Here is a 27485-nt window from a genome sequence, read left to right on the forward strand (position 1 = left end):
TCATCCAGTCATTAGGTCACCAGCCCCTCCATACCCTGTGACATCATCCAGTCATTAAATCACCAGCCCCTCCATATCCTGTGACATCATCCAGTCATTAGGTCACCAGCCCCGCTATACCCTGTGACATCATCCAGTCATTAGGTCACCAGCCCCTCCATATCCTGTGACATCATCCAGTCATTAGGTCACCAGCCCCGCTATACCCTGTGACATCATCCAGTCATTAGGTCACCAGCCCCTCCATACCCTGTGACATCATCCAGTCATTAGGTCATCAGCCCCTCCATATCCTGTGACATCATCCAGTCATTAAGTCACCAGCCCCTCTATACCCTGTGACATCATCCAGTCATTAGGTCACCAGCCCCTCCATATCCTGTGACACCATCCAGTCATTAGGTCACCAGCCCCTCTATACCCTGTGACATCATCCAGTCATTAGGTCATCAGCCCCTCCATACCCTGTGACATCATCCAGTCATTAGGTCACCAGCCCCTCCATACCCTGTGACATCATCCAGTCATTAAGTCACCAGCCCCTCTGTATCCTGTGACATCATCCAGTCATTAGGTCACCAGCTTCTCCATACCCTGTGACATCATCCAGTCATTAGGTCACCAGCCCCTCCATATCCTGTGACATCATCCAGTCATTAAATCACCAGCCCCTCTATACCCTGTGACATCATCCAGTCATTAGGTCATCAGCCCCTCCATATCCTGTGATATCATCCAGTCATTAGGTCACCAGCCCCTCCATATCCTGTGACATCATCCAGTCATTAGGTCACCAGCCCCTCCATATCCTGTGACATCATCCAGTCATTAGGTCACCAGCCCCGCTATACCCTGTGACATCATCCAGTCATTAGGTCACCAGCCCCTCCATACCCTGTGACATCATCCAGTCATTAGGTCATCAGCCCCTTCATATCCTGTGACATCATCCAGTCATTAAGTCACCAGCCCCTCTATACCCTGTGACATCATCCAGTCATTAGGTCACCAGTTCCTCCATATCCTGTGACATCATCCAGTCATTAGGTCACCAGCCCCTCCATATCCTGTGACATCATCCAGTCATTAAGTCACCAGCCCCTCTATATCGTGTGACATCATCCAGTCATTAGGTCCCTGGCCCCTCCATATCCTGTGACATCATCCAGTCATTAGGTCACCAGCCCCTCCATATCCTGTGACATCATCCAGTCATTAGGTCACCAGCCCCTCTGTATCCTGTGACATCATCCAGTCATTAGGTCCCTGGCCCCTCCATATCCTGTGACATCATCCAGTCATTAGGTCACCAGCCCCTCCATATCCTGTGACATCATCCAGTCATTAGGTCCCTGGTCCCGCTATACCCTGTGACATCATCCAGTCATTAGGTCACCAGCCCCTCTATACCCTGTGACATCATCCAGTCATTAGGTCACCAGCCCCTCATCCAGTTATTAGGTCCCTGGCCCCTCCATACCCTCTGCCACCATACTGTCATTAGACCATCATGTTCTCCGTACTGTGTGTGATTAATAGATCAATATTCTTTGTCTTTCTGATCTCGCTCTGAAAGCGCCAGTTGTTTTATTTTTTATAATTTGTTTTAATAAACCCTTTATTCTGCGTCTTGACCTGAATTTCCATGAAAATACAAAAGATGTGGCAACTGTTCAGATGAGAAGCAGGATTGCCACCTGCAGAGTAATGGTGGGTGCTGACTGGTGTAATCCCCTCCGTACCACATGCCACCACCATCCAGTCATTAGGTCACCAGCCCCTCCATATCCTGTGACATCGTCCAGTCATTAGGTCACCAGCCCCTCCATATCCTGTGACATCATCCAGTCATTAGGTCATCAGCCCCTCCATATCCTGTGATATCATCCAGTCATTAGGTCACCAGCCCCTCCATATCCTGTGACATCATCCAGTCATTAGGTCACCAGCCCCTCCATATCCTGTGACATCATCCAGTCATTAGGTCACCAGCCCCGCTATACCCTGTGACATCATCCAGTCATTAGGTCACCAGCCCCTCCATATCCTGTGACATCATCCAGTCATTAGCTCACCAGCCCCGCTATACCCTGTGACATCATCCAGTCATTAGGTCACCAGCCCCTCCATACCCTGTGACATCATCCAGTCATTAGGTCATCAGCCCCTCCATACCCTGTGACATCATCCAGTCATTAGGTCACCAGCCCCTCCATACCCTGTGACATCATCCAGTCATTAAGTCACCAGCCCCTCTGTATCCTGTGACATCATCCAGTCATTAGGTCACCAGCCCCTCCATATCCTGTGACATCATCCAGTCATTAGGTCACCAGCCCCTCTATACCCTGTGACATCATCCAGTCATTAGGTCATCAGCCCCTCCATACCCTGTGACATCATCCAGTCATTAGGTCACCAGCCCCTCCATACCCTGTGACATCATCCAGTCATTAAGTCACCAGCCCCTCTGTATCCTGTGACATCATCCAGTCATTAGGTCACCAGCTTCTCCATACCCTGTGACATCATCCAGTCATTAGGTCACCAGCCCCTCCATATCCTGTGACATCATCCAGTCATTAAATCACCAGCCCCTCTATACCCTGTGACATCATCCAGTCATTAGGTCACCAGCCCCTCCATATCCTGTGACATCGTCCAGTCATTAGGTCACCAGCCCCTCCATATCCTGTGACATCATCCAGTCATTAGGTCACCAGCCCCTCCATATCCTGTGACAACGTCCAGTCATTAGGTCACCAGCCCCTCCATATCCTGTGACATCATCCAGTCATTAGGTCATCAGCCCCTCCATATCCTGTGATATCATCCAGTCATTAGGTCACCAGCCCCTCCATATCCTGTGGCATCATCCAGTCATTAGGTCCCTGGCCCCTCCATATCCTGTGACATCATCCAGTCATTAGGTCACCAGTCCCGCTATACCGTGTGACATCATCCAGTCATTAGGTCCCTGGCCCCTCCATATCCTGTGACATCATCCAGTCATTAGGTCACCAGTCCCGCTATACCCTGTGACATCATCCAGTCATTAGGTCACCAGCCCCTCTATACCCTGTGACATCATCCAGTCATTAGGTCATCAGCCCCTTCATATCCTGTGACATCATCCAGTCATTAAGTCACCAGCCCCTCTATACCCTGTGACATCATCCAGTCATTAGGTCACCAGCCCCTCCATATCCTGTGACATCATCCAGTCATTAGGTCACCAGCCCCTCCATACCCTGTGACATCATCCAGTCATTAGGTCACCAGCCCCTCCATACCCTGTGACATCATCCAGTCATTAGGTCACCAGCCCCTCCATATCCTGTGACATCATCCAGTCATTAAGTCACCAGCCCCTCTGTATCCTGTGACATCATCCAGTCATTAGGTCACCAGCCCCTCCATATCCTGTGACATCATCCAGTCATTAGGTCACCAGCCCCTCATCCAGTTATTAGGTCCCTGGCCCCTCCATACCCTCTGCCACCATACTGTCATTAGACCATCATGTTCTCCGTACTGTGTGTGATTAATAGATCAATATTCTTTGTCTTTCTGATCTCGCTCTGAAAGCGCCAGTTGTTTTATTTTTTATAATTTGTTTTAATAAACCCTTTATTCTGCGTCTTGACCTGCGTCTTCTTATTTTTCATCATCCAGATATCACATCATGTGGGGTAAATAATGGCGGCTGTGAGCAGCGGTGCAGTGATCGGCTGGAGGGCGGCTTTGAGTGCAGCTGTCGGGCGGGGTATAAGCTTACTGGTGATGGAAGGACATGTGATGGTGAGACGGTGGGGATATGTGTGGAAGAACACCTGATGGGGGGATGGACTGGGTATTAGTATTGTAGAGTTATATAATAGTACCTGCAGTGTAGATTAATGTAATAGTACCGGTACTGTAGAGTATATAATAGTACCAGCACTGTAGAGTTATATAATAGTAGCAGCACTGTAGAGTTATATAATAGTACCAGCACTGTAGGGTATATAATAGTGCCAGCACTGTAGGGTATATAATAGTACCAGCACTGTAGAGTATATAATAGTACCAGCACTGTAGGGTATATAATAGTGCCAGCACTGTAGGGTATATAATAGTACCAGCACTGTAGGATATATAATAGTACCAGCACTGTAGGGTATATAATAGTACCAGCACTGTAGGGTATATAATAGTACCAGCACTGTAGGGTATATAATAGTACCAGCACTGTAGGGTATATAATAGTACCAGCACTGTAGGTTTATATAATTGTACCAGCACTGTAGAGTTATATAAAAGTACCAGCACTGTAGAGTTATATAATAGTACCAGCACTGTAGAGTTATATAATAGTACCAGTACTGAAGAGTATATAATAGTACCAGTACTGTAGAGTATATAATAGTACCAGTACTGTAAGGTATATAATAGTACCAGTACTGTAAGGTATATAATAGTACCAGTACTGTAAGGTATATAATAGTACCAGTACTGTAGAGTATATGATAGTACTAGTACTGTAGAGTATATAATAGTACCAGTACTGTAGAGTATATAATAGTACCAGTACTGTAGAGTATATAATAGTACCAGTACTGTAAGGTATATAATAGTACCAGTACTGTAAGGTATATAATAGTACCAGTACTGTACGGTATATAATAGTACCAGTACTGTAAGGTATATAATAGTACCAGTATTGTAAGGTATATAATAGTACCAGCACTGTAGAGTATATAATAGTACCAGCACTGTAGGGTTATATAATAGTACCAGTACTGTAGAGTATATAATAGTACCAGCACTGTAGGGTATATAATAGTACCAGTACTGTAGAGTTATATAACAGTACCAGCACTGTAGGGTTATATAATAGTACCAGCATTGTATAGTATATAATTGTACCAGCACTGTCAGGTATATAATAGTACCAGCACTGTAGGGTTATATAATAGTACCAGTACTGTAGAGTTTATAATAGTACCAGCACTGTAGGGTATATAATAGTACCAGTACTGTAAGGTATATAATAGTACCAGTACAGTAGAGTATATAATAGTACCAGTACTGTAAGGTATATAATAGTACCAGTACTGTGAGGTATATAATAGTACCAGTACTGTAAGGTATATAATAGTACCAGTACTGTAAGGTATATAATAGTACCAGTACTGTAGAGTTATATAATAGTACCAGCACTGTAGGGTTATATAATAGTACCAGTACTGTAGAGTATATAATAGTACCAGCACTGTAGGGTATATAATAGTACCAGTACTGTAGGGTATATAATAGTACCAGCACTGTAGAGTTAGATAATAGTACCACCACTGTAGAGTATATAACAGTACCAGCACTGTAGGGTATATAATAGTACTAGCACTGTAGAGTTATATAATAGTACCAGTACTGTAGGTTTATATAATAGTACCAGCACAGTAGAGTTATATAAAAGTACCAGCACTGTAGAGTTATATAATAGTACCAGCACTGTAGATTTATATAATAGTACCAGTACTGAAGAGTATATAATAGTACCAGTACTGTAGAGTATATAATAGTACCAGTACTGTAAGGTATATAATAGTACCAGTACTGTAAGGTATATAATAGTACCAATACTGTAAGGTATATAATAGTACCAGTACTGTAAGGTATATAATAGTACCAGTACTGTAGAGTATATAATAGTACTAGTACTGTAGAGTATATAATAGTACCAGTACTGTAGAGTATATGATAGTACCAGTACTGTAGAGTATATAATAGTACCAGTACTGTAAGGTATATAATAGTACCAGTACTGTAAGATATATAATAGTACCAGTACTGTAAGGTATATAATAGTACCAGTACTGTAAGGTATATAATAGTACCAGTACTGTAAGGTATATAATAGTACCAGTACTGTAAGGTATATAATAGTACCAGCACTGTAGATTTATATAATAGTACCAGCACTGTAGGGTTATATAATAGTACCAGTACTGTAGAGTATATAATAGTACCAGCACTGTAGAGTATATAATAGTACCAGTACTGTAGGGTATATAATAGTACCAGCACTGTAGAGTAATATAATAGTACCAGCAATGTAGAGTTATATAATAGTACAAGTACTGAAGAGTATATAATAGTACCAGTACTGTAGAGTATATAATAGTACCAGTACTGTAAGGTATATAATAGTACCAGTACTGTAAGGTATATAATAGTACCAGTACTGTAAGGTATATAATAGTACCAGTACTGTAGAGTTATATAATAGTACAAATACTGAAGAGTATATAATAGTACCAGTACTGTAGAGTATATAATAGTACCAGTACTGTAGAGTATATAATAGTACCAGTACTGTAGAGTATATAATAGTACCAGTACTGTAGAGTATATAATAGTACCAGTACTGTAGAGTATATAATAGTACCAGTACTGCAGAGTTTTATAATAGTACCGGTACTGTAGAGTATATAATAGTACCAGTACTGCAGAGTTGTATATCACGGTCCACACACAGTGTCATGTCAGAGTGTCGTCACAGTAGTGTTATACACGGTGCAGTTACACAGTATCGCACACACTGCAGTATTATCTACATGTAGTACCGCCAACATCACAGTATTAATTGCAGTCATGGCAGATCGTGGTGGTTGTATTTTTGGAGAAGATCAATCAATGTGTAAGGATTCTGCCATTGGCCCCTTCCCGTCTTCTCTGTTGGCAGATGTGGACGAGTGTGCGGACTTCCCCCGCGGAGGCTGTCAGCAGACCTGCCAGAACTTCCTGGGCTCCTATAACTGCAGCTGCTACAAGGGGTTCAGCCTCCGCTCTGACGACCACGCCAAGTGCCAGCGTAAGGAGGCCAGATACCTGGCGGCAGGAATCCTCCAGTATCGTGAGGGTCATGTGTCTGTATCTGCAGCGGTGTATATACTGACCCTTCGCTCATGTCATAGGCGGTCATGACAAGATTGTGACATGACTGATAAAGGGTTAAAGGGGCATTCTGGGATTTTCATACTGATGTCCTATCTTCAGGACTCCCGCACCCCCACCGACGAGCTAGCGGCCTACCCACAGCTCACCAACCACAGCGCTGTCCATCCAAGAGTGGCTGTGCTTGGTATTGCAGCTCTGCCCCATTCACTTGAATTGCGACTAGGCCATGTGACCAGTGAACGCCTAGGAAGAGGCCTACGCGCACACAGAGCTCCTGCTGATTGGCGGGTGCACCAGGAGACTCCCACCGATCTGATATCGATTACCTATCCTGAGGATAGGCCATCAGTATGAATCCTAGAAAACCCCTTGAGAGTCTGTTCACACCTCCGTAAGTGTTTTGCGGTCTGCAAATTGCAGAACCAACCGCCAAACACGAATACCGGCTGTGTGTGTCCTGCATTTTGCGGACTGCACATGGCCGTCCCTATGATAGAAATGACTATTCTTGTCCGAGTAGGACATGCTCTATCTTTTTGCGGTGTGCCGTCTGCATCTTTTGCGGCCCCATTGCAAATTGCGCAACGGATGCGGATCCAGAACAATGGACGTGTGATCGGACCTTTATACGCTCAGTTTATTCATTAATTTTCTTTTATTGTATTTGTAGCTGTGTGTAACCCACCCTGCCAGAACTATGGTGTGTGTGTGGCCCCCGACACATGTGACTGCCCTGCAGGCTATCCTGGACCTGGCTGTTCAGGTAGGTGCTCGTTATAGAGAATGCCCTGGTCATCTGAAATCCATGGATCTGTCGCTGCCACAGGGAAGACACAAGAATGGCATAACTTTAGGATTTGTCCCCCCAGTGATCTGAACAGAGCCCCCCAGTTACATCAAATAGTAAAACGTATGTCCTCCGGTTTCCCACCGACAACTACGGGAGGAACACCAGTCACATCCCCAGTAGTCCCAGCCGCTCCCCCTAGTGGCAGGACTCAATTACAGCCCATGCTTTGTTCCGGTAGCTCCAGTGGCCCCCTTTCTCCCTGGCACTGACAGCTGGTGGCAGAGAGCATGATGGGAGCATGGAGGAGGAGTGGAACATCTGCTGTGACTACTAAGGAGGCTAGGCTATGGGGGAGGGGTTTCTGCCAGGACCATTGAGCTGTTATGTAAATATTGGGGGATCTGTCAGCATGATCAACCCTATTAAACCAGACATTGTATCTGGTAGGGTTGATCATTCTGATTATACCTATACCTTTTTTTTTTGTAGGTTGCACTGCATCAGAGATATCTTTGCTTTTAGAATTATGCAAATGAGCAATTTCAAGCACCAGGGAGCTGGCCGAGCCCTTGGTGCACCGCTAACGTGACGCCCTTGCGCTCTGTGTGCACCCTCCCTGCATTGTGCCTAGTGGGGGAAATCTCACTGACTCTCTCGCAGGTGATGATTAGTAAAATAATTCAGCTGCAGGGAGAAAGTACCTGACTGCAGAATGGATGACGTGCAGGGAGCAAAACCCGGTCCCCTGGACTTATTTTCTAGACAACATGCAGGCAGCTTTATCTCCCCCTGACTTATAAGTCATATCTGTGTGCAACAAAGGTTCTGAAGGTGCAACTAGCCCGAAACGAACAGCCGGCACATCACCTCCACTATCCTGAAATTACTGGCTTTGGTTTCTGGGATTGAGTAATGTGAGTAGTTTCTAGCCTTAGGCTCTCCGGAACATGTTGGGAGTTGTACTTTCCAAAACCGCTGAAAAGCCTCTGTTTGGTCATATCAGAGCCAAATACTCCCTCACTGTATTGTGCCTAGTGGGGGAAATCTCACTGACTCTCTGGCAGGTGATGATTAGTAAAATAATTCAGCTGCAGGGAGAAAGTACCTGACTGCAGAATGGATGACGTGCAAGGAGTAAAACACGGTCCCCAGGACTTTTTTTTGATAGACAACATGCAGGAAGTTTTATCTCCCCCTGACTTATAAGTCATATCTATGCACAACAAAGGTTCTGAAGGTACAACTAGCCCCAAACGAACAGACGGCACATCGCCTCCACTATCCTGAAATTACCGGCTTTGGTTTCTGGGGTTGGGTAATGTGAGTAGTTTCTAGCCTTAGGCTCTCCGGAACATGTTGGGAGTTGTACTTTCCAAAACCGCTGAAAAGCCTCTGTTTGGTCATATCAGAGCCAAATACTCCCATCATTCAGCTCCATTCGACAAGTAGAGCAACGAGATTGATAGGAGTGCCAATCAGTTGCATAAATGGGATCTCGTGGGTTGCAATGCAGATGTGAGCGAAGCCTCAGCCTATAATACTACAGGCGACCACCAGGGGGCGCCATCGATTGTGTACTATATTAAATTCTTGCATATAGTCCTGTATAGATGTGGAATTAGCGTTCACTTTGCCTCTCTCCTCAGCCATGTGCTCCCCGCCTTGTGCCCATGGAGGAACCTGCATGAGACACAACATGTGCGCCTGCCCACCAGGATGGACGGCATCCGGCTGCCAGACAGGTATGGACCTCTGCAGTAGACTACAGGGTACAAGTGGGGATTACTCGACTGATTCCAGCCTGGTAATCTCAGATATGCTGTCCTCTAGTTACATCCAGAGCTGCATTTAAAATTCTGTTGTTGCTTAGGGTCTGCCAGCAATACACCGGCCTGTACTGCGCAGAGCCTCCCCGCACTGCAGCCTCGCAGATCAAGCAGCATTGATAATGAGTAATGAGCAGGGGCGCACCAATAATGAGGCCACGTGAGGCGATCGCCTCAGGCAGCACCAGGTAGGGGCAAGAGGGGGGCAGTGGAAGGGCCGGTTAAGAAATTGACATTAGGGGGGGGGGGGGGGTGCCGTTTCAGTTTTTCGCCTCAGGCAGCAGAAAGGCTAGGTGCACCCCTGGTAATGAGCTTATAAGAATTGTGGCTGCAGCTCTGGATGTAACTGAAGGACAAGGCAAGCTGCAAGATACGCAAGACAAAAGAAGCAGAGGAGCCACCCTGACGCTGACGTGATGTGTAGATCAGAAGACCGTGGCGTTGGGTTGGGGCAGGATCGTCTGATAACGCCGCTTCCTCTCTTGCAGCGGTGTGTAAATTGCTGTGTGCTAATGGTGGCCGCTGCGTGGCCCCCGATACCTGCCAGTGTCCATCCGGGTACAGCGGAGAACAATGTCTGACACGTAAGTGGGGCTCGGCGTGAAGGGGACATACCGCACTATTAATATACTGATGTAGCAGAGCTAACTTAAAGGGGTTGTCCCAATATAAAAACTGAAAATCAGACGTAACAATCTCTACCAGCCCTGCACCTCGCATGGATCCAGAAATCTCCTCATTCATTGCTCAACTGCTCTGCTAGATTTTGAGGCAGCTCAAGGGGAGTGGGTTTTTCTGAGGGGCATGTCCTTCCCTGGGGGCGTGTCTTTTCCCAGGGGAGTGTCCTGTCTGCTGCAGCTCTTTCTGTCTTCTTACATTAGACATGGCTGGTGGCAGTTAAAGAAAGTAACTGAGCATGTGCGACCTCCTCAGTCAGGTGGACAGTGGGATGAGCTGAAGAGCAAACAGCAGATGGCGCTATACAGGCAGATCTTATTGACTAGCTCAGAGGCTACACTACATTTTGTATTGCATGAAATTACAAGTATTTCAGATATAGGGGCAGAATATCTTTCTGTGGGACATCCCCTGTAATTCAGATTTCACAGATGTTACTTGCAGTCCTATGTAACAGTAACGGATGATGCTACACGTGTATAACCTGCCATTTCACCCTCCTCCACAGCCCTCTGCTCTCCACCCTGCCAAAATGAAGGCAAATGCATCGATGTCAACAAGTGTGTGTGCCCCAGTGGGTGGTTCGGTGCCCGCTGCCAGATAGGTGAGGATTATACTCCAGAGCTGCACTCACTATTCTGCTGGTGCAGTCACTGTGTACATACATTACTTATCCTGTACTGATCCTCAGTTACATCCTGTATTATACTCCAGAGCTGCACTCACTATTCTGCTGGTGCAGTCACTGTGTACATACATTACTTATCCTGCACTGATCTGAGTTACATCCTGTATTATACCCCAGAGCTGCACTCACTATTCTGCTGGTGCAGTCACTGTGTACATACATTACTTATCCTGTACTTATCCTCAGTTACATCCTGTATTATACTCCAGAGCTGCACTCACTATTCTGCTGGTGCAGTCACTGTGTACATACATTACTTATCCTGTACTGATCTGAGTTACATCCTGTATTATACCCCAGAGCTGCACTCACTATTCTGCTGGTGCAGTCACTGTGTACATACATTACATTACTTATCCTGTACTGATCCTGAGTTACATCCTGTATTATACTCCAGAGCTGCACTCACTATTCTGCTGGTGCAGTCACTGTGTACATACATTACTTATCCTGTACTGATCCTCAGTTACATCCTGTATTATACTCCAGAGCTGCACTCACTATTCTGCTGGTGCAGTCACTGTGTACATACATTACTTATCCTGTACTGATCCTGAGTTACATCCTGTATTATACTCCAGAGCTGCACTCACTATTCTTCTGGTGCAGTCACTGTGTACAAACATTACTTATCCTGTACTGATCCTGAGTTACATCCTGTATTATACTCCAGAGCTGCACTCATTATTCTGCTGGTGTAGTCACTATGTACATGCATTACATTACTTATCCTGTAGTGATCCTGAGTTACATCCTGTATTATACTCCAGAGCTGCACTCACTATTCTGCTGGTGCAGTCACTGTGTACATACATTACTTATCTTGTACTGATCCTGAGTTACATCCTGTATTATACTCCAGAGCTGCACTCACTATTCTGCTGGTGCAGTCACTGTGTACATACATTACTTATCCTGTACTGATCCTGAGTTACATCCTGTATTATACTCCAGAGCTGCACTCACTATTCTGCTGGTGCAGTCACTGTGTACATACATTACTTATCCTGTACTGATCCTGAGTTACATCCTGCATTATACTCCAGAGCTGCACTCACTATTTTGCTGGTTGGGTCATTGTGTACATACATTACTTATCCTGTACTGATCCTGAGTTACATCCGGTATTATACTCCAGAGCTGCACTCACTATTCTGCTGGTGCAGTCACTGTGTACATACATTACTTATCCTGTACTGATCCTCAGTTACATCCTGTATTATACTCCAGAGCTGCACTCACTATTCTGCTGGTGCAGTCACTGTGTACATACATTACTTATCCTGCACTGATCCTGAGTTACATCCTGTATTATACTCCAGAGCTGCACTCACTATTCTGCTGGTGCAGTCACTGTGCACATACATTACTTATCCTGTACTGATCTGAGTTACATCCTGTATTATACCCCAGAGCTGCACTCACTATTCTGCTGGTGCAGTCACTGTGTACATACATTACATTACTTATCCTGTACTGATCCTGAGTTACATCCTGTATTATACTCCAGAGCTGCACTCACTATTCTGCTGGTGCAGTCACTGTGTACATACATTACTTATCCTGTACTGATCCTCAGTTACATCCTGTATTATACTCCAGAGCTGCACTCACTATTCTGCTGGTGCAGTCACTGTGTACATACATTACTTATCCTGTACTGATCCTGAGTTACATCCTGTATTATACTCCAGAGCTGCACTCACTATTCTTCTGGTGCAGTCACTGTGTACAAACATTACTTATCCTGTACTGATCCTGAGTTACATCCTGTATTATACTCCAGAGCTGCACTCATTATTCTGCTGGTGTAGTCACTATGTACATGCATTACATTACTTATCCTGTAGTGATCCTGAGTTACATCCTGTATTATACTCCAGAGCTGCACTCACTATTCTGCTGGTGCAGTCACTGTGTACATACATTACTTATCTTGTACTGATCCTGAGTTACATCCTGTATTATACTCCAGAGCTGCACTCACTATTCTGCTGGTGCAGTCACTGTGTACATACATTACTTATCCTGTACTGATCCTGAGTTACATCTTGTATTATACTCCAGAGCTGCACTCGCTATTCTGCTGGTGCAGTCACTGTGTACATACATTACTTATCCTGTACTGATCCTGAGTTACATCCTGTATTATACTCCAGAGCTGCACTCACTATTCTGCTGGAGGGGTCATTGTGTACATACATTACTTATCCTGTACTGATCCTGAGTTACATCCTGTATTATACTCCAGAGCTGCACTCACTATTCTGCTGGTGCAGTCACTGTGTACATACATTACTTATCCTGTACTGATCCTGAGTTACATCCTGTATTATACTCCAGAGCTGCACTCACTATTCTGCTGGTGCAGTCACTGTGTACATACATTACTTATCCTGTACTGATCCTGAGTTACATCCTGCATTATACTCCAGAGCTGCACTCACTATTTTGCCGGTTGGGTCATTGTGTACATACATTACTTATCCTGTACTGATCCTGAGTTACATCCGGTATTATACTCCAGAGCTGCACTCACTATTCTGCTGGTGCAGTCACTGTGTACATACATTACTTATCCTGTACTGATCCTCAGTTACATCCTGTATTATACTCCAGAGCTGCACTCACTATTCTGCTGGTGCAGTCACTGTGTACATACATTACTTATCCTGCACTGATCCTGAGTTACATCCTGTATTATACTCCAGAGCTGCACTCACTATTCTGCTGGTGCAGTCACTGTGTACAAACATTACTTATCCTGTACTGATCCTGAGTTACATCCTGCATTATACTCCAGAGCTGCACTCACTATTTTGCCGGTTGGGTCATTGTGTACATACATTACTTATCCTGTACTGATCCTGAGTTACATCCGGTATTATACTCCAGAGCTGCACTCACTATTCTGCTGGTGCAGTCACTGTGTACATACATTACTTATCCTGTACTGATCCTGAGTTACATCCTGTATTATACTCCAGAGCTGCACTCACTATTCTGCTGGTGCAGTCACTGTGTACATACATTACTTATCTTGTACTGATCCTGAGTTACATCCTGTATTATACTCCAGAGCTGCACTCACTATTCTGCTGGTGCAGTCACTGTGTACATACATTACTTATCCTGTACTGATCCTGAGTTACATCCTGTATTATACTCCAGAGCTGCACTCACTATTCTGCTGGTGCAGTCACTGTGTACATACATTACTTATCCTGTACTGATCCTGAGTTACATCCTGCATTATACTCCAGAGCTGCACTCACTATTTTGCTGGTTGGGTCATTGTGTACATACATTACTCATCCTGTACTGATCCTGAGTTACATCCGGTATTATACTCCAGAGCTGCACTCACTATTCTGCTGGTGCAGTCACTGTGTACATACATTACTGATCCTGTACTGATCCTGAGTTACATCTTGTATTATACTCCAGAGCTGCACTCACTATTCTGCTGGTGCAGTCACTGTGTACATACATTACTTATCCTGTACTGACCCTGAGTTACATCCTGTATTATACTCCAGAGCTGCACTCACTATTCTGCTGGTGCAGTCACTGTGTACATACATTACTTATCCTGTACTGATCCTGAGTTACATCTTGTATTATACTCCAGAGCTGCACTCACTATTCTGCTGGTGCAGTCACTGTGTACATACATTACTTATCCTGTACTGATCCTGAGTTACATCCTGTATTATACTCCAGAGCTGCACTCACTATTCTGCTGGTGCAGTCACTGTGTACATACATTACCTATCCTGTACTCATCCTGAGTTACATCCTGTATTATACTCCAGAGCTGCACTCACTATTCTGCTGGAGGGGTCACTGTGTACATACATTACTTATCCTGTACTGATCCTGAGTTACATCCTGTATTATACTCCAGAGCTGCACTCACTATTCTGCTGGTGCAGTCACTGTGTACATACATTACCTATCCTGTACTCATCCTGAGTTACATCCTGTATTATACTCCAGAGCTGCACTCACTATTTTGCTGGTGGGGTCATTGTATACATACATAGCAAACTGAGGGACTAAATCACTATGCTGCTCCAGCGACCTCCTGTGCAGTTATTGAGGTGTGAGCCTTAGACTATGCGCTCATTCTTCCATGGGGTGAGCACTAGTCAAGGCCTGCTGCAGCAGGTGAGCAAGAACAGAGGCTGCAGGAGAAGACGGAGATGAATGCCACTTATGCCAGACCTTGGGAACATTGAAGCAGCAGGAGAAAGTGTCTTCATACATGGGCCAAGGATCGGGGCAATTATCAGGGATGAGTTATAAGGCAATTATCAGGAACACGGATTTGTTTGATGTAAATGTGCCGCCGATCACCTGTTGAACAAAGACAAGGTGGTCACATCTTTCATGCTGCACTTCCCCACCGCACATCCACCTGGCTGAACAGATATCCTCTGCCAGCAAAAAAGGAATCTGTGTGTGTATGAGAGATCGCTTGTCCCCATACACAGGGGATGACCGCTGCATATAAATCTACAACCATCTGGCAATTATCAGGAATGAATAGTTCATTCCCTATAATTGCATGTCACTCAGCTTGTGTAAAAGGGTCCTAATGTCCTGTGCAATCTCGGTGAAGACCCTGAACAAGCAGGTAATGCTGGAGGTTTTAAGCATGGCTCCCATTGATCTGTTCCCAGAAGGTGCAGTCAGGATCCAAGCATTAATGGAGGTTTAGCTTCTGGGAGGTCCGTCCTAGGGGTGGCATGTGGGGGTCAGTAAGGGTCATATGACCAGATAAAGATCGGAGGCATTTGCGACACTTGGTATCAGATACCTGCGGACTACCTGGACCCCCCCAGGCTGAGACACTTTTACTATAATTATCTGCTTGGGTTCCAGATGGATGGCTGCAATCACCTCTCACCTCTTCTTCCAGAGCCCGTTCGTTGTGAGAAGCCGTGTCTGAACGGCGGCCGATGCTCAGGATATAACGTGTGTCGCTGTCCCGCAGGATTCCTGGGGCCACAGTGTGAAGCAGGTGAGGATCTTATGGCAAACATCAAGTTTATTTCTACTGTCCCATCCACAGTGGAGTCCAAAGATCATTATATAGCAGAATCCTTCACCAACCTCTCAATGCCTGGCTGCTGCTATAAAGCCCAGGAGAACATGTTGGTTTTTTATCACCAGATTTATAGTAGCCCGACCTTGAGGGTATCTTAGCTTATTTTTGGTTGCACCATCAGCTGAGAACGTTCCCTTAAGGGGCTTCTCGGGGTTTCTCGGGGCTTTTAATATTGATGACCTGACAGCAAACGGAGATCTTAGAAATGGTGAAAAATTGTAAGACAAAGTCTAATAGAAAGTTGGAGAACTTTAGATCTATGTGCACTCGGCCAGAAAACCTTCATGACATCTGAGTGCATTCATTTTAGCCCTAGATGTAGCTGGAATCAGTTGAGTTTTCCCTTATCTGCCCCTGGGGTGGGACTGCTAATCTTTCGAAATTTTCTATATTTGAGAAAGAATTAGAAAGCAGATGAAGTGAACGCTGTGGATTGTGGCCATGTGTGTGGGAGCCTGGAGACAGGCAGCTTGGTTGTGCACATAAAAATATTGGGCAGGGGATTTCAACATGATGCCTAAGACAACTCTGACTGTCCTCAAAGCTCTGCCCACAGGCATGAACAGGGTGATGGTAACATGGCATTAACAATGTATCAGAATAGGATGTCTGTATCTGAACAGAACCCTGCCATGTTGTGGTCTCTTCTAGTGGTGACAGAGCCGTGTGTCCCCCCCTGCCAGCACGGAGGAAACTGCAAGCCCTTCAATAAGTGTGAATGTGCTGCGGGCACTGCTGGACATCGCTGCGAGAAGCTGTAAGTAACGAGGGGGCAAGAGCACGTGAGAACAGCACAGTAATAGTGACATATACAATAAGGGTCAGTAGTTGAGGGGCTTAATCTGCTGCATTATAACTCACATTTACAAACTAGAACCAACATTATAAGCATTATTGAAGTAATTTACTAAGATATATACAGCCACCACTAGAGGGAGCTCAGGAAATTACTGCGTACAGATATATACAGCCATCACTAGAGGGAGCTCAGGAAATTACTACATAAAGATATATACAGCCACCACTAGAGGGAGCTCAGGAAATTACTACATACAGATATATACAGCCAGCACTAGAGGAAGCTCAGGAGATTACTACATACAGATATATACAGCCACCACTAGAGGGAGCTCAGAAGATTACTGCATACAGATATATACAGCCAGCACTAGAGGGAGCTCAGGAGATTACTACATACAGATATATACAGCCACCACTAGAGGGAGCTCAGGAGATTACTACATAGAGATATATACAGCCACCACTAGAGGGAGCTCAGGAAATTACTACATACAGATATATACAGCCACCACTAGAGGGAGCTCAGGAAATTACTACATACATATATATACAGCCACCACTAGAGGGAGCTCAGGAAATTACTAACTACAGATATATACAGCCACCACTAGAGGGAGAGCAGGAAATTACTGCGTACAGATATATACAGCCACCACTAGAGGGAGCTCAGGAAATTACTGCATACAGATATATACAGCCACCACTAGAGGGAGCTCAGGAGATTACTACATACAGATATATGCAGCCACCACTAGAGGGAGCTCAGGAGATCACTACATACAGAAATATACAGCCACCACTAGAGGGAGCTCAGGAGATTACTGCATACAGATATATACAGCGACCTCTAGAGGGAGCTCAGAAAATTAATACCTACAGATATATACAGCCATCACTAGGGGGAGAGCAGGAGATTACTGCATACAGATATATACAGCCACCACTAGAGGGACCTCAGGAGATTACTGCATTCAGATATATACAACCACCACTAGAGGGAGCTCAGGAGATTGCTACATTCAGTTTTATACAGCCACCATCAGGGGAAGCTCAAGAGATTCCTACATACAGATATATACAGCCACCACTAGAGGGAGCTCAGGAGATTACTACATACAGATATATACAGCCACCACTAGAGGGAGCTCAGAAGGTTACTATATACAGATATTTACAGCCACCACTAGAGGGAGCTCAAGAGATTGCTACATGCAGATAAAGACAGACACTCCTAGAGGGAGCTCTTGAGATTTCTATAAAGATATATATATATAGCCACCACTATAGGGAGGTGAAGATATTACTACATGCAAATATATACAGGTACCATAAGAGGGAACTCAAGAGGTTACTACATACAGATATATACAGCCACCACTAGAGGGAGCTCAGGAGATTACTACATACAGACATATACAGCCACCACTAAAGGGAGCTCAGGAGATTACTACAAACAGATATATATATAGCCACCCCTAGAGGGAGGTCAGGAGATTACTACATACAGATATATACAGCCACCACTAGAGGGAGATCAGGAAATTACTACATACAGATATATACAGCCACCACTAGAGGGAGCTCAGGAAATTACTGCATACAGATATATACAGCCACCACTAGAGGGAGCTCAAGAGATTACTGCATACAGATATATACAGCCACTCCTATAAGGAGCTCAGGAGATACCTACATACAGATATATACAGCGACCACTAGAGGGAGCTCAGGAGATCACTGCATACAGATATATACAGCCACCACTAGAGGGAGCTCAGGAGATTACTGCATATAGATATATATATATAGCCACCACAAGAGGGAGCTCAGGAGATTATTGCATACAGATATATACAGCCACCACTAGAGGGAGCTCAGGAGATTCCTACATACAGATATATACAGCCACCACTAGAGGGAGCTCAGGAGATCACTGCATACAGATATATACAGCCACCACTAGAGGGAGCTCAGGAGATTACTACATACAGATATATATATATATAGCCACCACTAGAGGGAGCTCAGGAGATTACTGCATACAGATATATATATAGCCACCACTAGAGGGAGCTCAGGAGATTATTGCATACAGATATATACAGCCAGCACTAGAGGAAGCTCAGGAGATTACTGCATACAGATATATACAGCCACCACTAGAGGGAGCTTAGGAGATTCCTACATACATACAGATATATACAGCCACCACTAGAGGGAGCTCAGGAGATTACTGCATACAGATATATACAGCCACTACTAGAGGGAGCTCAGGAGATTACTACATACAGATATATACAGCCACCACTAGAGGGAGCTCAGGAGATTACTACATACAGATATATACAGCCACTACTAGAGGAAGCTCAGGAGATTACTGCATACAGATACCACTAGAGGGAGCTCAGGAGATTACTACATACAGATATATACAGCCACCACTAGAGGGAGCTCAGGAGATTACTACATACAGATATATACAGCCACCACTAGAGGGAGCTCAGGAGATTACTACATACAGATATATACAGCCACTACTAGAGGGAGCTCAGGAGATTACTGCATACAGATATATACAGCCACTACTAGAGGGAGCTCAGGAGATTACTGCATACAGATACCACTAGAGGGAGCTCAGGAGATTACTACATACAGATATATACAGCCACCACTAGAGGGAGCTCAAGAGATTCCTACATACAGATATATACAGCCACCACTAGAGGGAGCTCAGGAGATTACTACATACAGATATATACAGCCACCACTAGAGGGAGCTCAGGAGATTACTACATACCGATATATACAGCCACTACTAGAGGGAGCTAAGGAGATTACTACATACATATATATACAGTCACCACTAGAGGGAGCTCAGGAGATTACTACATACAGATATATACAGCCACCACTAGAGGGAGCTCAGACACTCATCGTTAGCCGGGGTGATGACTATGTATGAGCGCAACTGCGCATTACGCAAAGTCCTGCCTCTCTGGCCTCCAGAGGACACGGAAGCAGTGAGTGAGACGATTAATTTCACTCCCGCTCCGTGATCATGTGATGTAACGATTACTCGATGCAGGGAAACTGCATCGATGAATTTTTTGACTCGATTTAATCGAGTTATTCGAATAATCGTTTCAGCCCTACTCGGCGGGATTCGTCGGATTCGAATAACGGAAATGACGTCGGGATTCGAGTCCACGAATCCCACGAATCCAGCAAGATTCGATGGATTCGTGGATTCGACGAATCCCCCGTCCCATCTCGAATATATATATATACAGTACAGACCAAAAGTTTGGACACACTTTCTCATTCAAAGAGTTTTCTTTATTTTCATGACTATGAAGGCATCAAAACTATGAATTAACACATGTGGAATTATATACATAACAAACAAGTGGAAAACAACAGAAAATATGTCATATTCTAGGTTCTTCAAAGTAGCCACCTTTTGCTTTGATTACTGCTTTGCACACTCTTGGCATTCTCTTGATGAGCTTCAAGAGGTAGTCCCCTGAAATGGTCTTCCAACAGTCTTGAAGGAGTTCCCAGAGATGCTTAGTGTAACGGACCGTTTCAGCAGACAAGGGGTTAAAATCCGTTTAGGCGATATGCCCCTTTCTGAGAGACAGGCACAGCTACTGCAGAACACCAAACTCCCGAACTGGATACAAAATAGCACTCCAAACTGGAACCTCACGAATAGCTGCTAGCAGACGAACAGGAATCAGCTTACACTCCTGGCAATCAGTCTCTAACAGCATACAGCGGATCCCCCCAATAACGAGACAAGGCTCCGTGTTGAGGGTCAAGCAGTGGTCTGACTGTACTTCAAGTACAGCCTCTTTTATTCACAAACCACAAACATAGTACTGCCCACAGGGTTTTGAAATACAACCAATCCGTAATTTACAACACATACAATGTAAGTACAGCAACCAATCGTTCACGCCCCCCGAGGACCAGAAGGGAGACTGCGACACAGGACAGATACAACATATCCCCACAGTGCATCATGGTTTCCTCCTCTCTGTCCCGGAGACAACCGAGGGGAAATCCAATTATCTCTCAGGACAAAGGGAAATCGCCAATACACATGTGGATACAACAGGACAGACATCACCATTTAAACACACAATGGCACAATGGCACAATAGAAACACACCCAGCATATTCCTCCCAAGCTGACAAGCAGGGCTGGGACAAGGCCATTTGGTGCCCAGGGCGAAGATGGCAAACTGCGCCCCCCCCCCCCCCTACTTAAAGCAATAGAACAAAGGACTGTGGGACTTTGAAAGTCACAGACACTATAAAGTTCCCCCCCATCATCATGTGCCAGTATAAAGTCCCCCCCATCATCATGTGCCAGTTTTGTAATAAGCCCCCCCAATGTGCCAGTAACACTATTGTAAAAAAAACCAAAAAAAAACCACTTATACTTACCTAGGTGTCAGCGATGCGATGCAGCCTCTTCCTGTGTCCCACGCTGTAATGTAAGGCTCAGGCGGCACGATGACGTCATTGCGCCGGCCTCTGATAGGCTGCCGGCCTAGTGCCTGCAGCCAGGGGCGTACATAAAAATCACTGGGCCCCATAGCAGGAATCTAAATTGGGCCCCCATTCCCCTTTTATAGCCCCTCCCTTTGTTCCATGAACTATTCTTGCTGCTGCGTTTTATAATTTATGCCATCAGGGCCGGAATGGGATTACAAAACAGCCCTGGCACACAAAAGAGGTATAATAGATGCAGATGTATATTATATACAGCAGTGTACAGTTATGTGAGGTACGCGGTATAATAGATGCAGTGTGTACAGGTATATAGTATATTCCCTAGTGTTCTGATATGTGAGGTACAGGGTATAATAGATGCAGTGTGTACAGGTATATAGTATATACAGCAGTGTACTGATATGTGAGGTACGGGGTATAATATATGCAGTGTATACAGTATATACAGTAGTGTAATATGTGAGGTACGAGGTATAATAGATGCAGTGTGTACAGGTATATAGTAAATACAGCAGTGTATTGACACCTCGTACCTCACATATCAGTACACTGCTGTATATACTATATATCTGTACACACTGCATATATTATACCTCGTACCTCACATATCAGTACACTGCTGTATATACTATATATCTGTACACACTGTATCTATTATACCTCGTACCTCACATATCAGTACACTGCTGTATATACTATATATCTGTACACACTGCATCTATTATACCTCGTACCTCACATATATAGTATATACAGAAGTGTACTGATATCTGTACACACAGCATCTATTATACCTCATACCTCACATATCAGTGCACTGCGGTATATACTATATATCTGTACATATTGCATGTATAATACTGTGTAATATATGCAGTGTGTGTGCATGTATGTGTGTGTATATATATATATATATATATATATATATATACAGAGCAGTGTATTGATGTGACACATAGAAGGTATAATACTGTAGATGCAGTGTTTATAGAAATATGTGGTCAGTTATGCATTATAGTCACTGTGAGGTACATGAGGTAGTGGTAACTGTCTGAAGTAGTATACATGAGTGAGCAATGAGTAATAACAGGGCATGGAGGGGGGGGGGGGTAAATGATGAAAAGTGGAGGACCTCCTCTTACCTCTCCATTCCAGTCTGTATGGATCAATACAGAGCTGCTTGTGAACTTTTAATACTTGCTGTTAGGGGTTGAAGGACCTGTGATGATGTCATCACAGGTCCTGGCAGATGTACCTTTGAAACCTAGGAACTACACCATTTTTGGTGCAGTTCCTTTGCTAGATTCTGCAGGACCTGTGATGTTGAAGATGATGTCATCACAGGTCCTGGCAGATGCACTGTTCTAACCTGGGAACTACACTTTACACTGTGCAGTTCCCTTACAGGACCTGTGATGACATCATCAAAGGTCCTTTAGCTTTAGAAAGGTAAACAGGAGTAATTAGGGGGCGGGGCCTCTCCTCCACTTCGATGCCTGCCTGCAGCCTATCAGAGGAAAGGGAAGGGACACGCCTCTCCCTCCCCTGCACCTCCGCTGGCACAGACAGTTTACAATGGAGATGAGCGCAATGGAAGCGCTCATCTCCCTGTGCCTGGCGGCGGCTGCTCACTTGGGGGGGGTCATTTTAGTTGGGGGGGCACAGCATGATGTAGGGGGGGCCGTGGCTGGCACTTCACCTGCGCCCCCCTCCTGTCCGCAAATGGTAGCGCCCAGGGCACCCGCTCCTTCGGCCCCTGCCTTGTACCGGCCCTGCTGACAAGTTACACTTATTATAAATTGTTACAACTTTGTGAGTTTACATTGTCCATACATATAACTTACATCAATTTAAACAGTATAACTTGGGGACAAACCTATCCAAAATTCACTTGAATAGGTTCAGGGGTTTAAAAGTTAGTATGGGCCATAATCCTGAGGCAAGAGGCTGGTAAACAGGCCTCTCCAAAACCGAGTGGCGAGGTTGGTTTCGCCACACTTAGCACTTGTTGGCCCTTTTGCCTTCACTCTGCGGTCCAGCTCACCCCAAACCATCTCGATTGGGTTCAGGTCCGGTGACTGTGGAGGCCAGGTCATCTGGTGCAGCACCCCAACACTCTCCTTCATGGTCAAATAGCCCTTACTTTCAAAGTTTTCCCAATTTTTCGGCTGACTGACTGACCTTCATTTCTTAAAGTAATGATGGCCACTCGTTTTTCTTTACTTAGTTGCTTTTTTCTTGCCATAATAAAAATTCTAACAGTCTATTCAGTAGGACTATCAGCTGTGTATCCACCTGACTTCTCCTCAACGCCACTGATGGTCCCAACCCCATTTATAAGGCAAGAAATCACACTTATTAAACCTGACAAGGCACACCTGTGAAGTGAAGACCATTTCAGGGGACTACCTCTTGAAGCTCATCAAGAGAATGCCAAGAGTGTGCAAAGCAGTAATCAAAGCAAAAGGTGGCTACTTTGAAGAACCTAGAATATGACATATTTTCAGTTGTTTCACACTTGTTTGTTATGTATATAATTCCACATGTGTTAATTCATAGTTTTGATGCCTTCATAGTCATGAAAATAAAGAAAACTCTTTGAATGAGAAGGTGTGTCCAGACTTTTGGTCTGTACTGTATATATATATAGCCAGTGCTCATTTATAATACGGTTGTCTTCTTACATGGTGATAGGATCTGTGTGTGGGATCCTCTGTGACTTACTCTCCAGTTTGTTTCTACAACATCTAGTTGATCTAGACAACACCTTTGAATGTCATAGAGTAATGTTGCAAAAGGGGAAAAACTCTTCCTGACGCCTACTGGTCGCTGGACCGATCTCGGATCCACATTCTGCATTCTCACCAGTGAGATGGGGTTCTTCCCTGAGCTGCAGTGACCTCTCATTCTCTGTTGGGTACAGAATATTAAGTAACATACAAAAGTTTTGATGGGGAAGGAGGGGGGGGGGGTTGCACTTACATTTTCACATAGACCTATCACCCCACAGTCTTCTGTTCATTAACTCTACTTCTGACAACCCTTCTTCATCCTGAGACCTCTGGGTTCTCTCTGCCTCTAATATTAATATGATAAATTCTCGGACAACCCTGGACGGTATATTCCTGATGGAGTCAGTGTTTTGTTCTCTGCAAGCCATTCCTTTTCTTTAGCTGCAGCAGACTGGCATTGAGTGCTGTCATTTAGGTTTTCATTAAGAATTACACCTAAACCCTTCTCCGTTGTAGACCAAATTGGATTCTCTAAACCAGCAAACGTTGTGCGATAGCTACATGTGAGGAGCAGAACCAAATGCTGTAGAAAAATCCTAACGACCTAGAAATCATGGTGGAGTCAGGGGCGGACTGGGAACTTAAAGAGGCCCTGGAAAAAATACTAAAAGTGGCCCCGTTTTGTAGTCGGGTCCAAATTGATGGAAGGCAAGGCCAGCAATACCATATTGTGGCACATTATACCACCCCCAAAGAGCCAAATACCACAGTCCATCACAAAATACTGCCGCCAGCAGCACAAAATACATCCCCAAAACTTCCACTTATTGGCCATGAGGAGGGCTCAGGCGGCCCACTGGGCATCGGCCCACCGGGAAATTTCCCTGTAAGGTCTATGTCCAATCTGCCCATGGGTGGAGTCCAGTAGTGCGAAGTACCCGTGACTGATGTCATGTTTCATACGATAGGTTCGCGCCTGTGAGGATTTTATGTGCTGTAAATTTTTTCAGGACTTGTCCTATTGTGACAACGAAGCTGAGCACTGCCCGAGCCGTGCGCCAGGGGGTGAGGGAAAGTTATGTGGAACGCTGTGGACCACTGGGGGCTCAGCTCTGCACCAAGTACAGGTACAGTATGTATGAATGGTGGCAACAAGACTGCACCCTCACTCCCAGGAACCTGGTGATTTACTCCAGAGTTTTATTGGTTTTGTGGTAGATTGTACACGTCATAGGTCTAGGCAGTGACAGCCTAACACCCAAGGCTACCAAGCTCCTCAGATCCCACCATAAAATCCACCTTTCCAAGGCTAACAAGAGACCTATGGATCCCAGACCAAATTTTGGACCAGCCCCCAACTCCACAGCATACAGCCAGTGGGGCCCTAAACCCCCCATCAGCAGCACACAGTCATCTAGTGGGCCCTAACTCACCTCTCATCAGCAGCATATAGTCCGCCAGTGGGGCCCTACCAAAACCTCCCCCATCATCAGCGGTCATCCAGTGGGGCCCTAAGAACACCTCCCCTGTCATCAGTAGTCAGCCAGTGGGGCCCTAACTCCCTCCTCATCAGCAGCATACAGTCATTTGTCTGCAGATAGCACTGCGATGGGTCAGGCCTCCCAGGAACAATCATTAAACCTTCTTTTAAGGACAAAGAAAAAAATACAGCACAGTAACAAACCGTTTCCATAAAAATCTTCTTTATTGAAAGTCCAGAAAATCAATCCTTATTTACAAGATTTCCCCAGGAACAGCAAGTCTACCCATTTCAGGCAAAAACGTAACCCTTACTGATGACATAACAAAGTCACTAAACTCATCCCCTTTATGTATAAAGATTTTTATGGAAATGCTTTGTTACTGTGCCGGATTTTAGTTTTTGTGCTCCATTGGATTTGCTTCGCCAATCGCCATAGTCCGTGCACCGTGGATCGTTGGGTCTGGTTAGATGATTGCCTACACGGTTGACCTTCTTTTAAGGATCTCATAGACACCTGGCATCGGTCGGCACCTGTGACCCTCGTTCATGTCATGTCAAAGATGCTAAGTAAATAGTGTGAGGCCACCTTACCCCTCTGTAGGGACCAGTCCATACACTCTGCTCCGCTCAGGTATAAAAGGGGCTCAGGTTATTTTACTGGACAGAGAAACAGAGGAAACATCTCCCATCTCTTCTCTTGTGACAGAATAAACCAGGTGCGGGTCTATGTCCAGGCCTATGTGGTCGGCTACAAAATCCAATGTCCTGCCAACAGCAGACAATGAAGAGGGTGAGAGAAGACCTATGAGGACTCAAGACCTTGGACCAGCCATGCATAACTGCACTTCAGTCCTGTACATATCCCCATCAGTACTGTCTCTGCACCATTCAGACCTGTCCCCTCGCTCCTCAGTTCTGTCCCTGCACCCCTCAGACCTGTCTCTTTCAGTCAGTTATGTCCCTGCTCCTATCAGTTCTGTTTTTGTACCCATAAGTCCCATACCTTCTCCTTTCAGTCTTGCCTTTCACCCCCCCATTTTCCTGTCCCTGCTCCCATCAGTCTTGTCATTGCCTCCGTCAGTCCTGTCTCTTTCCCATCAGTCCTGTCCACATACTCAGATGTCCAGTTGTAGGTAGCCAAGAACTTGAGAGCAAGAGGATGAGAGTGATGGTAGTGGTAATGATAGTAGTAGTCATGGTAGCAGTGCTCACTTGGGCCCTGCAGTGAAAGGAGGGGCACAACCTTTCTTCACTTTGGGACACACCCTGGTTTGGGTGACTACTGCTTGATGGTAGGTTGGGTTCCCTTGGTGTCGGTGGGATTTGAGGTGCAAAGCAGGTCTCCCTTGAGGTACTTGGAAGAGGGTGATGGTGAGACGGTGCAGGTGGGCGATGCATGGCAGTGATGAGGCTGGTTTTGAGGCGACAAGTCCACTGGACATTTTTGAGACAGTTCGGGCAGATGATGCTCACGGGCACTTGTAAAAGTAAGTTCAGTCTTTCCAGGTGACATCGCAGTTTTCCCAAGGCTGCTTATGGGGATGAACTAATGAGAACTTCTCTGAGTCTCTCCACAATTAATCCCAGCAAACTTCCCAATACAGCCAAAGGGGTGAAAAGTCTCTCACAATAAATGTTCACTCTGAATATGGCTCTACAACGCTCAACTGGACGGGATGGAGGGGGGAGGTTAGTCTTTTAACAGATTGCCAGTCTTAGTAGTATGGCAGGGTACTTGAAGCTTATCTCCAGCCAAATGCAGTGAAGTCCACAGCCTCCATACATGCGTTACCTTCACTGACATGTTGTCCATGCACAGTCCTTTTTGTAATGGCTCTCAACCTTCTGTAAAATTCAGTGCCTCTTTCTTTCAGAGGCCAGCACAGGACTTCAGCTGCTTGTCTGGCTGTT

General features: G+C 45.1%; 1 protein-coding gene across 1 annotated transcript in view; it reads left to right on the forward strand.

Annotated features, from left to right (window-relative positions):
* Nucleotides 1-26750, forward strand: part of LOC121001339 (neurogenic locus notch homolog protein 1-like) — a 77731-nt gene extending 50981 nt beyond the window's left edge. Inside the window, exons 11-20 of the mRNA XM_040432371.1 lie at nucleotides 3676-3801; nucleotides 6728-6856; nucleotides 7613-7705; nucleotides 9379-9474; nucleotides 10047-10142; nucleotides 10745-10840; nucleotides 15849-15950; nucleotides 16689-16794; nucleotides 25102-25218; nucleotides 26281-26750. Coding sequence (XP_040288305.1) covers nucleotides 3676-3801; nucleotides 6728-6856; nucleotides 7613-7705; nucleotides 9379-9474; nucleotides 10047-10142; nucleotides 10745-10840; nucleotides 15849-15950; nucleotides 16689-16794; nucleotides 25102-25218; nucleotides 26281-26359 — 1040 coding nt within the window. The 3' untranslated portion in view covers nucleotides 26360-26750. The remainder of the gene's footprint in view (nucleotides 1-3675; nucleotides 3802-6727; nucleotides 6857-7612; nucleotides 7706-9378; nucleotides 9475-10046; nucleotides 10143-10744; nucleotides 10841-15848; nucleotides 15951-16688; nucleotides 16795-25101; nucleotides 25219-26280) is intronic.
* Nucleotides 26751-27485: the final 735 nt, after the last annotated feature.

This window comes from Bufo bufo, chromosome 5, assembly GCF_905171765.1.
Source record: "Bufo bufo chromosome 5, aBufBuf1.1, whole genome shotgun sequence".
NCBI lineage: Eukaryota > Metazoa > Chordata > Amphibia > Anura > Bufonidae > Bufo > Bufo bufo.